Here is a 14228-nt window from a genome sequence, read left to right on the forward strand (position 1 = left end):
TTTAGAATGCGCGGTAAAAGCTGCTCTTAAAATACTTGGAAGAAACAAATCACCAGGAATAGATGGCATACCAATAGAGTTGCTACAAGCTACTGAGACTGAATCAATCCAAATTTTGACTAATATCTGTCAAGAAATATGGAAAACTAAACAATGGCCCACAGACTAGAAGCGTTCCATCTGCATCCCAATTCCAAAGAAAGGAGATCCCAGGGAATGCAGTAATTATTGAACTATTGCCTTAATATCCCATGCGAGTAGAGTAATGCTCAAGATTCTACAACAAAGGCTCTTACCATATATGGAGTGAGAAATGCTAGATGTCCAAGCTAGATTTAGAAAGGGAAGAGGTACCAGAGATCATATCGCAAACATACGTTGGATAATTGAACGGACCAAGGAATTTCAGAAGAAAATTACCCTGTGCTTTATAGATTACAGCAAAGCCTTTGACTGTGTAGTAAAAGAAATGGGGGTTCCACAGCATCTGATTGTCCTGATGCACAACCTATACTCTGGACAAGAGGCTACTGTAAGGACAGAATATGGAGAAACCGATTGGTTCCCCATCGGGAAGGGTGTGAGACAAGGGTGTATCATGTCACCCTAGTTGTTTAATCTGTACGCAGAACATATACAGAAAGCGGGATTGGACCAAGATGAAGGAGGTGTGAGAATTGGAGGGAGAAATATCAATAATTTAAGATATGCAGATGATACCATACTACTAACAGAAACCAGTAATGATTTGAAACAAATGCTGATGAAAGTTAAAGAGGAAAGCACAAAAGCAGGACAACAACTGAACGTCAAAAAGACTAAAGTAATGACAACAGAAGATTTATGCAACTTTACAGTTGACAATGAGGACGTTGCACTTGTCAAGGATTATACCTTGGCACAATCGTTAACCAAAATGGAGATAATAGTCAAGGAATCAGAAAGCGGCTAGGACTGGGGAGAGCAGCTGTGAGAGAACTAGAAAAGGTCCTCAAATGCAAAGATGTATCACTGAACACTAAAGTCAGGATCATTCAAACAATGGTATTTCCGATCTCTATGTATGGATGTGAAAGTTGGACAGTGAAAAAAGCAGATAAGAGAAAAATCAACTCATTTGAAATGTGTTGGAGAAGAGCTTTGCGGATACCATGGACTGCAAAAAAGACAAATAATTGGGTGTTAGAACAAATTAAACCAGAACTATCACTAGAAGCTAAAATGATGAAACTGAGGTTATCGTACTTTGGACACATAATGAGAAGACATGATTCATTAGAAAAGATAATAATGCTTGGAAAAACAGAAGGAAGTAGAAAAAGAGAAAGGCCAAACAAGAGATGGATTGATTCCATAAAGGAAGCCACAGACCTGAACTTACAAGATCTGAACAGGGTGGTTCATGACAGATGCTCTTGGAGGTCACTGATTCATAGGGTCGCCATAGGTCATAGTCGACTTGGAGGCACATAACAACTGCCAGTACCAACAAGTGCCCAAATCAGAACAATTTCAGTGGCTTTTCAGAATGAACTACAGTGAAGCAGTGACAAATCTGCAGAAAGCTAATTATATAGGAGCCACTAAACTTGGGACACTTTGAGCCTAGTTAGATTTGGCCTGCTGACTCTGCAGAGAGAGAGAAAAGTTGCTTCTTCCCCTCACTAGGGCTGTCTCCTGTGCCTTCCAGCTGTTGAGCAGCTTTTATTTAAACCTGTTGCTCTGGACATTTTTTTTTGTTTTGCAATTGATCTCTTGTTATGTAATGTTAAAAATCTGCTCTGGTTTGTTGTTCTTGGCTGCAAAATCGCAGTTATAGTATCTTTGAAATATCTTTAGAAAAAGGAGAAAAATGGAACAAATAAAGACTCTGGCAGTGATTTTAGAAATCTGAAACACATTAGACAAAGCAATGGTTTAGAAAAACAACCTCTTGCCTGCTTCATAATAACAGTAATTCTCTTTATAAGGCATCATCCAGCTAAGTATAAAAGCTGTGAGGGAGTGAAGCCATCACAAACTATAGTTGCTGCCAAAACCAGCCTTCACACACCTCCTTCCCTGGAGTGGAATTTTTGCTTGAAATCCCACAGTCCCTTGTTTTCTTTCTTTCTTTCTTTCTTTCTTTCTTTCTTTCTTTCTTTCTTTCTTTCTTTCTTTCTTTCTTTCTTTCTTTCTTTCTTTCTTTCTTTCTTTCTTTCTTTCTTTCTTTCTTTCTTTCTTTTCTTTCTTTCTTTCTTTCTTTCTTTCTTCATCAATATGCTAGTGGGGATTGTGCTTATGGCTGATAATAACTAGGGGTGGGAGGTCTCCTTTCATGTGAATAGAGGCAAAGAGCATCAGTAACTTTTGTATGGGCTACATAAGGGCAAACTAGATGTTTTGGCAGCCCAGCCCATGTGTTAAAATGTTGGCTGTGCCAAATTCCTGTAAAGAAGGGACTGATCTGGCACCACAAGGGCAGGCAGATTGGATCTCCAGGAATTGGACACATCCTTGTGGCAAGCCTAACATTTGCCAGGCACATCCAGAGATAAAACATTTTGGTCAGCGATGGCAACAATGCCCTCATGATAAAATGGAATGGTGTGACATTTGTTGCTTCCAGGCACTCTTTCCACTGAGCGTTCATCCTGGTTTGTTTGCACAATGTTTGTGGTTAAGTTAGGTGACATTGGTTGTTAATTGAACATTCATTTTGGTTTGTTTCAAGCAATTGTTATCCCATACTTGCAGGCATTTCCCTGTCATTGTCCTTACCAGAGGTAAGGGACAAGTTTGTTGTGCAAGACCTCCAAATCCACTTTAATTGTATGGCCTGAGTTTGCCAATATGCCACTGAATCCCACCCACAAAATAGCGACAGTCTGGAAGCGCTCATTGACTTGCATTTGTGGAGGAAAGGATAAGAATGAGTCAGATGTAGGTGATGTGATGAATTCTTTCCTTACCGGTGCTTCCTCACCACCCAAAATCCTGCTTCTCCCCAGTCAGCATTCTTCCCACAGGGGCTACGTCAGGTCTCAGAGCCCCACTGGAAGAAGAATGTCTAGGGGGAAGCAGTTCTGGTGGCAACACCCAAGTGAGAAAAGGGTATCTGCTTCCCATCTGTCCATGCTACACTTGGATCTGCTGCTGTCACCTCTAGCAGACCTGTTAGAGAGGTATGCTGCTAGGGTTGCTATCTTTTTCCCCCCTCTGGCAGTGCCTTCTCTGCCTCTTATGAGCAGCCTGATACATGCAGGGACAGAAAATTATGGCAAAACCCCATGTGCCCTACTTATGGATTGCTTCTCCCACATGATTGTGTTCAGAGAAGTGAAGTGTGAGATTATCCCCAGAAGTCTGCTCTCCTCTGACTTTTTGAGAGGAAGCAGCCATTCTCTGCATGGTGGACACAGAGTGGGCAGTTCTGTGAAATGAATGAATGGTGCCATTAGAATGAAATGTTTTGCCACTATTTGGCCACTAGGCAAGATGACAGATCCCCCCTCCCCACATAAATGTTTGTGATAAAGACGGGAGACTTGGCTGTGCTACACTTTACCCTACTTAGTCTGTGAGCAAATAAAAAAGGAAGCAGAGTGGCATGGTTCTTTAACATACTTAGCTGTTAGAATTCACATAGCTGTTAAAGTTTGCTTTGCATGTGAGACTGCCAGATTTTATAGTAAGCACCCAAGCAAACTCTCTAGGACAGGGTTAATTAACACGATGCAATCAGACCCAGCTAGCGTGGCTAGTGGTCAAGGATGATAGGAGTTGTAGTCCAACAACAGCTAGAGAACACCACGTTGGTTTCCCCTGCTGCCCCAGGGGTTGATGACACTGGCATGTGAGCTCTAAACAACATGATTCAGTGAACCACATGGAATACAGATGAGCCATTCCCCAGCTTAACCTGATTTGAGCATGGTTTGATTTGGCCCAAATTAACTCATTTAAGTTTGGGGCCATTACAAACTGGGTCTGGGGAAACTCCCTACTCTACTGTCCCTCCTTTCCCAAAATGACCCTCTCTGGCAAGGAGATCATTGGGGTCAGGGAGGCCTCTGGAGTGAAAGGTGTCCATTGATATTTGGAGGTATTAGAATACTGAGTCAATGGGAATTGGTGCTCTCCTAACAGGCATTACCTGGCAATGCTCATTGATACTTTGCTCTCTAACATTAGTTTCCTAAAATACAGGACTGTGAAAGATACCAAGAATAGTAATGCTGTCTTCCTGGTTATTCTTTATTGATAAAAGGAGCAATCCATGAAAAATGTCTCCTCTTCTCAAGTGAGCATGGTACAACAGTGCAGGTTGCAAAAAGCATTGGATTGTGCCAAAGGCTAATACAAGTTGCAGGATATTCTAGGTATTTTGAAGAACAATGATTAGGGGTTTCTTTTCAGGAGACTTTCCTTCTTTCCACAGACATTGTACAAGGTAGCAAAATGTGCCCATCAGTCTCTGAACAGAGTACAGCATGCCTTACATTACCAACCAAAACCAATACCAGTTAATAGGTGCTTCCCTCCCAGGAATGTTGGGAATGGCGATCCAGTGAGGGGGATCAGACATCTGGAAATGTGAAGGGCATATATCTTGTCTTTAACTATGGGAACATAGGAAACTTTACTGAATCAGACCAGTGGTCCATCTAGCTCACTACCATCTACATTGACTGGCAGTGGCTCTCTGGGGTTTCTAGCAGAAGGCTCTTCCAGCCCTACCTGGAGATGCCAGGGATAGAACTTGGGGCCTTCTGCATGCAAGGCAGATGCTCTACCACTGAGCTGAAGGGATTCAGCAATGGAAAAAGGACAATATTGTCCTCTAATATTAGTGGCCTGCTGAGTATACACACGTTTGATGCTGTACAAGCCCATCATCTGCCAAATTTCCTAAGGCTACAGTGCTAGAAAATGTACTAAAATATATTCTATAGAAATATAGGGCCACCACCCTGGAGTAATACTGTGAGCTAAGATATGTAGAAGAAATTCCAAACTAAGTCTTTTTCATTGAATGACTTTTCTCTCTCTCTCTTCTTTTGAAAGATGTACAGGGGTTTTGACAAGATGCCACATGTTCAGTATATCTACACAGAGGCCTCTGAAAGTCTTTGTGGGGTCAAGCTGGAGGTCAACAAGTACCAGTATTTGATTACAGGTAAAGAAGTAACTGAGTTCTCTGTCACAGTTTGCTTGTAGGCTGCATTTATTTCAATAGTATTTTTAGAGGGGTTGCAGCTTACTGCTATTGGATGTGGCTTGCAAGTATTAATCCCCTAGATTTCAAAAACTTAACACTACTTCTAGAATTATCTGTGCCAGTTAGGTACAGGATTGCTGGCTGCTTGTTTTACTCAGTATTATTCATTAGAAAAATGACAGTTCACGCAAATTCAGAAATCATCAGCACTTCAGAATTCAAAATCAACTTTAAAAAAAGCTCTGAACATTTTCAAGTTGACCTTTGAGAGATACATTTTTTAAAATTTAAAATTAAATAAAGTAAAAATTTCAATCTTTTTTTTTTTTCATGAATTTTTTCATGAATTTTAAATACCAAGTTGACAAATTCGGTTCTTCTACAACTTGTTCTTTCTAAAACCATCATCATTTACAATGGGAAATGTTGGGAAAAGTTTGAACAGGAAACATGCAAATTTGGGTTTTTTGCAGTCAAATTCAAATTACGAGAATTGCATTGAGCATTCCTTCCTCCCACCCAATTATATAGGTGTTGCAGAAACAATCCCAGCATGAAAATAAGGATGCAAAAAAGAATATGATAAAATGCTGTGCTTTATTACAAAGATAACCATTATATTGCTAATCACTTGCATGCAGGAGGGACTTTCATAGCTGGTATCAACTCAGATCAAATCAACTTCCATAGCTGGTATCAACTTCCAAATTGTGGAAGTACTGACACGAAGAATATTAGCACATTCAGGAATATAACAATTGAATGACATTGGAATGGCTAATTTGCAATTGTATTTTCTAGGCCGTGTTTATGATGGAAAGGTTTACACGGGACTGTGTAATATGAATGAGAAGTGGGATCAACTGACCCTCTCCCAGCGTAAAGGACTAAACCATCGTTACCACCTTGGTTGTGGCTGCAAGGTGTGTGCTGTCTATGGCAACCGCTCCAAGAATTGTCAGTAACGTCATGCACTAGGGATGTGATGGGAAGGGTGGCCAAGAGACACACCGGAAGGAAATTCTTTTGAATTTTATTTCCTGTGAAAATCTGGGAAGAGAACACCAAAATGAAAGCACTGCAAGGACTAAGAACTCTTTCACATGGCATAAATCTCCCTTAGGTTTAAGCAGAGCTGGGGAGCTCAAGGGCCACATTCCTCTCTGGGCAATCTTCTGGGAGGCCATATGCCAGTGGTAGGTGGGCCCAGAGACAAAAGTTGGTGGAGCAACAAAATATTACTTTTGTACAATAGGGTGGTTTCTACACACAGCCCTCTGTATCCTCCATCCAGGCAAGCAAGAGGTATTATCAGAGTTCACGAACACTTTCCAGCTCAAGGAGGATGTAGAGCAAAGCGAATGAGGGGTGTGGCTGGGGAGAGGGTGTGGCCTGGGAAGAGTCCTAAGAGCCAGAGAGAGAGGCCTGGAGGGTTGCTACATTTATAAAGGCACAGGGCAAGTGAGAAGATATAATTTTGGACCAGCTCATTATAAAAATACTAGATATGTACTTTCACGGTATACAGAGTTCATATTTAGAATTTGGTTGAATTACCCTTGTATCCCATGGCTAGTCTTGGCAGGTTCCAGCCAGATCTGATGCTTTTCGAAACAAAGAAAAAGCCAAGTTTGGCACAGAACTTCATGGTCTAGGGTCCAGTTGTACACATGCCTACCTGGGAGTAAGTCCCATCAAACTCATTGGGACTTGCTTCTGAGCAGACACATACAGGTTTGCACTGTTAGACAGAAAACCTTAGAGCACCTGCTGTCCTTAAATCATTCAAGCTGACCCTACAACTTGTTTTCTTTTTGTAACTACAGATTAAACCCTGTTACTACCTTCCATGCTTTGTGACCTCCAAGAATGAGTGCCTGTGGACAGACATGCTTTCCAGCTTCGGCCAGCCAGGGTACCAGTCAAAGCACTATGCCTGCATCAAGCAGAAGGAGGGCTACTGCAGCTGGTACAGAGGATGGGCACCTCCTGATAAAACAATCATCAATGCCACAGACCCCTGAGCACCCAACCCTCTTTCTTTTTTGTTCCTTCCCTCCCATGTGGCCGAGCATTCTTTGGACACTAACTCATATCAGATCATGATGACAACCATGATATTAGTGCCTGTTTCTTGCAAATTTTAGCACTTCGAACTTTGGTGTTGTTGTTGTTGTTGTTGTTTTTAAAAAAATCTATGCTGTCTTAACTGATTATTATTATTTTTGTGTTAAATCACTTTAAAAATTGCTATCACCCATTTTGGTCAGAAGATATTTATCTGGGGACTCCTATTTGAACACCAGATAAATAAGGGAGCTGTTGCTCTAAGTTATCTATCACTCTCTATATAGCAATATAATCTATATTTTTGTAGGAAAACAAAAATCTCAAAAATTTCAATCGTATCAAAATTCCAGTCCCCTCCCTAAGCAGCTTCTTCATTCACACATTCAATCCTCAGACCATGTAGATACTTTTAAAAATGCAACCAATTAGGATTAACAATGTCAGCAAATTTAAGCCACGCGGCAGATGGATGAAAAGAAAGTTATGATGTTTGTACTGGATGGAGCATTGGGGGAATCCAGCTGTCATGTGCATTAAAAGCACCACATCAAAATGCCTGTAACGTTCCAAATGTGCATGTAGATGCTCCAGGGTAGTTCTGGGTTTGCAAGAGCAGAAATAACAGCTTTTAAAAATCACCATCCGTTAATGGAATGAGTCCCTCTTGCAAGTATGGAGCAAATCTGTTTAGAACCAAATCAACACCAAGGCATTTTTGTGGCTTTAACCTGGAAGCAAAGATGCCCTTTCAACACCTATGTAAACCCAAATAGATGCAACCAGATCAGTACAAGATTAAATAAATACAGTCCAACTGAGATACATGGAAAGGGGGACAAAGGAAAGTCTAGAGGAAAGGAACAAAAGAAGAAACTTAATTAGGGCTATTGGCATTAAGAAATCGGATGCCAAAAACACTGCTTTGCTGAATGGAAATGTATATAGATGTGATGATATAAGCTAATGTTGACAGGACATGGAATTGTTTCATGCTATAAGTAATGAAAGTTTGATTCTTTTTTTTCAAAGGAGCAATCTTCACATTCCAAGTCACTGGTCACTACTTTATTTTTGTTTAAAACTCAAGATGTTGAAACTCTTTCTACAGTAGTGAGGGGTGCTTATTCCCCATCCACCCCCACATGTGCTTCCCTCCTCTCCTTTCAGCCGCAATAAGGGCCAATTCACACAACTATTTAAAGAGTGAAGGGTCACCATGTTTCCCTCCTTCAACATGGATGATAAAATGGCCTTGTGAAAGTGCCCTGGTGTAAGATTACAGATTCATCAAAATATTGAAAAATACTGAGTTAATAGGACTTTTCATGGTGTAGCAATTTGATTACACAGGAGCCTTTTCACAACACTGTATTATCATGTGAATGCTATGGAGGAGATAGCTCCTTGGTAATTTTTTCCTCCTCAGAAATGGCCTGCATCAGTCTGCATATGAAAACGAAAGTAGTCAGCAGATACAGGATGGGGAGCCCCCCCTCCTGAGAAGTACTTTGGAAGTATTCCTAAAGCGCTAGATCTCTTCTTCTAGCAATGCAATCCTATGCATATCTTCTCAGAGGCAAGTGTCACGGAGTTCAGTGGGACTTACTTCAAGGTAAGTATGTATGGGATTGTAGCCTAAAGGAACATTTTAGGCGGAGCATGTGATGTATTCTCTTGCTGGCTATGTTTAAGCAGAGCTGTGCTTGTGGGCTCTGTATGCCTCCTGGCAATTAGGGATGAAGGAGCAGGTTGTCCCACCTTCACTGTGGGGTTGACGATTTGTTTGTTTTTATTATGAAAAGTATAATATAAAATCTTGTAATAAAATAAAAGTATTTTACATGTTACTGTTGTCAAGAAGCAGGCTTACTGATGGGATGGGCAGCCGTATACGGAGGCTGTGGAGTGGGGTGAAATATTAACATTGAACACAAGTTTTCTTTACTTTTCAAAAGTTGTCTTAAGTTGCTATCTATCTTCAGTCCATTCCATGTAAGGAAACAGACATCTCATAAGCTGGAAAGTGATCAACTTAAAGCATATGCCTAATTACCTTCTTGCAAGGCATGGAGAGCTTCATGAATACATTGGAGCTCCCACACCTGAAAGAGATTCATGAGCTGGAGTTCAGGACTGTGATCCAGGAAAGAAAGCAAAAATCCCTTTACACAGAAAATCAGCGTATCCCAGAGAAGATTAAGCTAGAACCTTTTTTTTTTTTTTGGCTGATGTTTAGTTTTTATGTAGGAATCTATTTTAATATGAGGGAGCATTTAGTCATGCAATCCCTAGCCTGCAGTCTGGTTTAGTACAGTTTTATCAAATGCTCTCCCTATTGTGCAGATTGGCCCTGATCTCAAGATTGCACTCATTATTTTGTTGTAGCTTCCAGGGAGAGGATCTTGATTACTTACTCCTAATCCAACCAAAATCAGTGGATTTGTGCTAAGGGCATATGCATTTTAGTTTTGAACCAGAAGCATGGATCCCTCTCCATACTTTGGGAACAAAAAGTTGCACAATAGGCACTGATAATAGGGCCCTTCTTTAATATGTATGGCCAAGGTCATGCCAAGGATCAGTCCATAATACAGCCCTTCACTATATTATACAAGTACCTATTGGAAGTGTATGCAGATGTGCTCTGCCATATGTGGTTTGAGGACAGCAGCTGCACAGATCATGTGTTTTGTAATAGCCAGTAGGATGCATCCTCCAAACTTATCTACATACCTATAAAGTAGATGTTGAAAACTGCTAAAGCCATGTAAAATCAAACTGAGACTTGAGTTAATCCTCTCCATCAAAGTAATCACCCTTTCGAAATGGAAGTTAACAAGTCTATGTTATATTGCTGCAGGCCAAATTCAGGGAATGGGAGGTGGGACAGCATTTTAGTGTTTCCAGCAGTGATGATTATCATCTTTCTGGAGATAAGGTGGCCTGAGTTCAGTTTGTCTCATTTCTCAGATAAACCCAACATGAATTCAGATCTCAATAAGAGACAAGGAGAAGCAGTTTCCTGTTGACTGGGCTGTTACAATTTTTGATCTGTATTTCCACTGATTGGCAGCTTTGCATTTTTATTATTTTCACTGACTGTACAATTTTAAGATCATAGCTGAGACATTACAGTTCTGCTATCAAGTTATTGTGGAAATCTCTTTAATTGCCAAGAAGGTAAACAGGCTATATAATATATTTGTGTGTGTTGTAGGAAACAAAACAAAAAATACATCACCCATCCCAAAAAGTTATTTCTTTTTGTACGGAGATTTCCATTGTCCATTGCAAAAGGTAATAGTTTTTCGAGAGCATGCCACACAGCTAAGCAGGCAAGGGCAGAAGAGAACAACCTGACAAAACTGAGGTACTGTTTGTGGAAGACAAGGGAAGGTTGGGGGTTGTTGACCTGGTGCTCCATGGGGTACAATTGCCCCTGAAAGACCAGGTCTGCAGCCTGGGGGTCATTCTTGACTCCCAGCTGTCCATGGAGGCTCAGGTCTCGGCTGTGAGCCGGGCGGCGCTGTATCAATTCCATCTGATACGGAGGCTGCGCCCCTACCTTCCCAACAATCTGCTCCCATCCGTGGTACATGCCCTGGCCTTCTCTCGCCTAGACTACTGTAATGTGCTCTACGTGGGGTTACCCTTGAAAACGGTCCGGAAGCTGAAACTGGTACAGAATGCGGCGGCTCGCCTAATTAAAGGCAGCCACCGGCGAGATCACATCACTCAAGTGCTGAAGGAGTTGCACTGGTTACCGGTTGTTTTCCGGGCCCAGTTCAAGGTGTTGGTTCTGACCTTTAAAACTCTATACGGTTTCGGCCCAGTCTATCTGAAGGAGCGCCTCCAACATCATCAGGGATGCCGCTCAACAAGATCAGCCTCAAAAGGCCTTCTCTCTATCCCACCAGTTAAAACAGCTAGACTGGTGAGAACTAGGGAGAGGGCTTTTTCAGTTTTGCCCCCACTTTGTGGAATTTCCTCTCAAATGATCTCTGCCATGCCCCCTCTATGATGAGCTTCTGCCGGGCCTTGAAGACCTGGATCTTCAGGCAGGCATTTGGGGTGGGTTAGATTTTATTATTATTGTTGAGATTTTTAATGTTTTGATGTATTTGTATGTTTTTACTTTGCACGTCGCCCAGAGTGGCTGGACAGCCAGCCAGATGGGTGACTAATAAATTTAATAAATAAATAATAATAAATAACCTTTCACCCTGCTGATAAACAAGCCATCCAAGAGGGTTGTTTGGGTTTTGTTTTGTTTTAGTAAGGAGTCAAATGGAGGGGAAAGATTGAGGGGGAAGAACCCAGCAAAAAATACATTTCTTTTGTGAGATCTCCAATTTTTTTAATGCTACTAATAATCAGTAGTGCTCTGTGAGCTGGGGTCACGGTGCTCACCTGATCTCGCGGCAGCAGAGTCATTGCTGTTTACTGGGAGGGAGAATGGGAGAAGCAATGTGGTGGGGAGGTCAGTGCTGTGCAAATGCACTGGCAAGAGCACCATATTAGCTTCTGTGGTGCATATGCACAGACCCAACCTTCCCGCTTTCTTGCTCTCCCACTAGGCAGCAGCAACTGCACTGCCAGGAGGTCAGGTAAGCACCATCACCCCACCCCACCATCCACTACTGATAATTTTATAAATAATTTCTTTTACAAAATTGCAAAGTGCTTTTTAATCTTTACTTCATTCCCTTGCATAACAACCTTTGCCATCATCCCTATTTTACAGGTTGCCATGACAAGAGTGGGACTTGAAACAGGTAACCCAGACCTGAGTGCAACTCTCTAGTCATCATAGCTGCTAAGCTTAGCTTTGCACTTAGTCTATGGGCCTGAGCCATACCTGTTGAAGTCAACTGATGCTTTCCTATTGATTCCAAAGGTTTTGGGATATAGGTCTGTGCAAGCCCAATGAAGAACTCTCGTTCATTTAAAGAAAGCTTAATCCGATGCCTCTTTATTCAAAAGGTAACCCCACTGAGTTAAAAGGAGCTTACTCCCAGGAAAGTGTGCATAGGACTACAGCCTTAGTATGCCAATGGAACTCAGTGGGGTTTCCTGCTGAACAAACAGGGATTGCACTGGGCTGTATATGTACATTCTTTTCTCCATTACTATCCCTAACAATTATGGCAACTCATGAAGAACTCAATCCAGGAAGCCTCCACAGAAGGAATATACTTCTTGCTAACTTTTGTAGCACTGTTTACAGTTTTCCTCCTTGTTTTGTTATTTATAAATTTTATATCCATTGAATGTATATTGTCTTTTAAGGTAATAATGTTCACTTTTTATACTGTCCTTTTATTCTAAAACAATAAAGTGTTTTATTTCTATCACAGACAATTCCCTCCCCTTGGTTTACAGTGTTGAGCTATCTGTCTGGCTACTGTGGGCTGGAAGCAGAATGCTAATGACTCTTATGTTTTGAAGAAGCTTAAGCTCAGCTGCTTTCACTGGGGCTTATTCCCAAGGAGAGTGCACACACAGTTAAAATAAAGTGTCTTTCTGCTTTGAGCAAGTGTCAATGGTTTCAGGGGAAAATATGAAAATATATTTATTTTTCCTCCAATCTAACATTCAATTCTGTGTCATTCCTGGGAATTTCATTTCCTCTTTTTCTATGTGTTGGTCACATAACTTTCCCTTTCTTATAATATTTTTGGAGGCGAGGATAATGGTCACATGGGGATCACTGGTCAAATGCAAAAGCAAACAAGATTTTCATTCCATTAGTTCTTGTTCATTTTGCTACTTTAAAAATTCTATACAGGAGTCAAAATAATATGTGGTGGTCATTTATGAGGTTTGCTTTATCGGATCTGTCAGTGGAGTTGAAAAGATTAACACGGACAAAACAAAGCTCTAGTTACACAATAAGCTGAAATTCTATACCAAGTCAGACAATTGGTCCATCTAGCTCAATGGTTCTCAACCTTTATGAGTATGGGACCCCCTTTGTAAACTCAAAAAAGTTCATGATCCCCCCCACGCTAATTATAATTTTAGTCTTTGTTAATTGAAAAAATGGTGTGTGACAAAATCACATCTCCAATTATCCCTTTTCATAAAAAGCTCCCTGCAGACAGGGAGGTGTTGGTTTGTTTTCTTAATGTAAAGGTCCAATCAAATTGGTATCCTTCCCGTCTGAAGATGTACAGTCCTGTCTCCCAACACCAGTGGGTTACAGTGTTGAACTAAGACCCAGGTTCAAATCCCCACCCAGCCATGAAGTTCACTGGGTGACCTTATTTATTTATTATTTATTTTATTTATTAGATTTATATCCCGCCCTTTCTCACAGTAGGAGCCCAGGGTGGCAAACAAAAGAACTAAAAACACTTTAAAACATCATAAAAACAGACCTTAAAATATATTAAAACAAAACAACCACTAAAAACATTTTAAAACAAAACATCTTTAAAAACATTTTAAAAAAGGTTTGAAAACATCTTTTTCAAAAAAAGTTTAAAACATATTAAAAAGCAATTCCAACAGACACAGACTGGGATAAGGTCTTTACTTAAAAGGCTTGTTGAAAGAAGATCTTCAGTAGGTGCCGAAAAGATAACACAGATGGCGCCTGTCTAATATTTAAGGGGAGGAAATTCCAAAGGGTAGGTGCCACTGCACTAAAGATCTGTTTCCTATGTTCTGTGGAACGGACCTCCTGATAAGATGGTATCTGCAGGAGGCCCTCACCTGTGATCGACTGGGTATATAAGGGATAAGATGGTCTTTCAGGTATCCTGGTCCTGCGCTGTATAGAGCTTTGTACACCAAAACTAGAACCTTGAACTTAGGCCTGTAGCAAATGGGCAGCCAGTGCAATTCTTTCAGCAGTGGGGTGACATGTTGGTGATACCCTGCCCCAGTGAGCAGTCTCGCCGCTGCATTTTGCACCAGCTGCAGCTTCCGGACTAACCTCAAGGGTAGGTAATGC

General features: G+C 41.1%; 2 protein-coding genes across 3 annotated transcripts in view; one reads left to right on the forward strand and one right to left on the reverse strand.

Annotated features, from left to right (window-relative positions):
* TIMP3 (TIMP metallopeptidase inhibitor 3) overlaps positions 1 to 9117 on the forward strand; it is a 57333-nt gene extending 48216 nt beyond the window's left edge. Inside the window, exons 3-5 of the mRNA XM_061638973.1 lie at positions 5047 to 5158; positions 6002 to 6123; positions 7027 to 9117. Of these exons, the coding sequence (XP_061494957.1) occupies positions 5047 to 5158; positions 6002 to 6123; positions 7027 to 7224 (432 nt within the window). The 3' untranslated portion in view covers positions 7225 to 9117. The remainder of the gene's footprint in view (positions 1 to 5046; positions 5159 to 6001; positions 6124 to 7026) is intronic.
* The window catches only part of SYN3 (synapsin III), a 272542-nt gene that overhangs the window by 211812 nt on the left and 46502 nt on the right, over positions 1 to 14228 (reverse strand). The gene's annotated exons all lie outside the window — the stretch shown is intronic.

The sequence above is a fragment of the Rhineura floridana genome, chromosome 8 (genome assembly GCF_030035675.1).
Source record: "Rhineura floridana isolate rRhiFlo1 chromosome 8, rRhiFlo1.hap2, whole genome shotgun sequence".
NCBI classification, from domain to species: domain Eukaryota; kingdom Metazoa; phylum Chordata; class Lepidosauria; order Squamata; family Rhineuridae; genus Rhineura; species Rhineura floridana.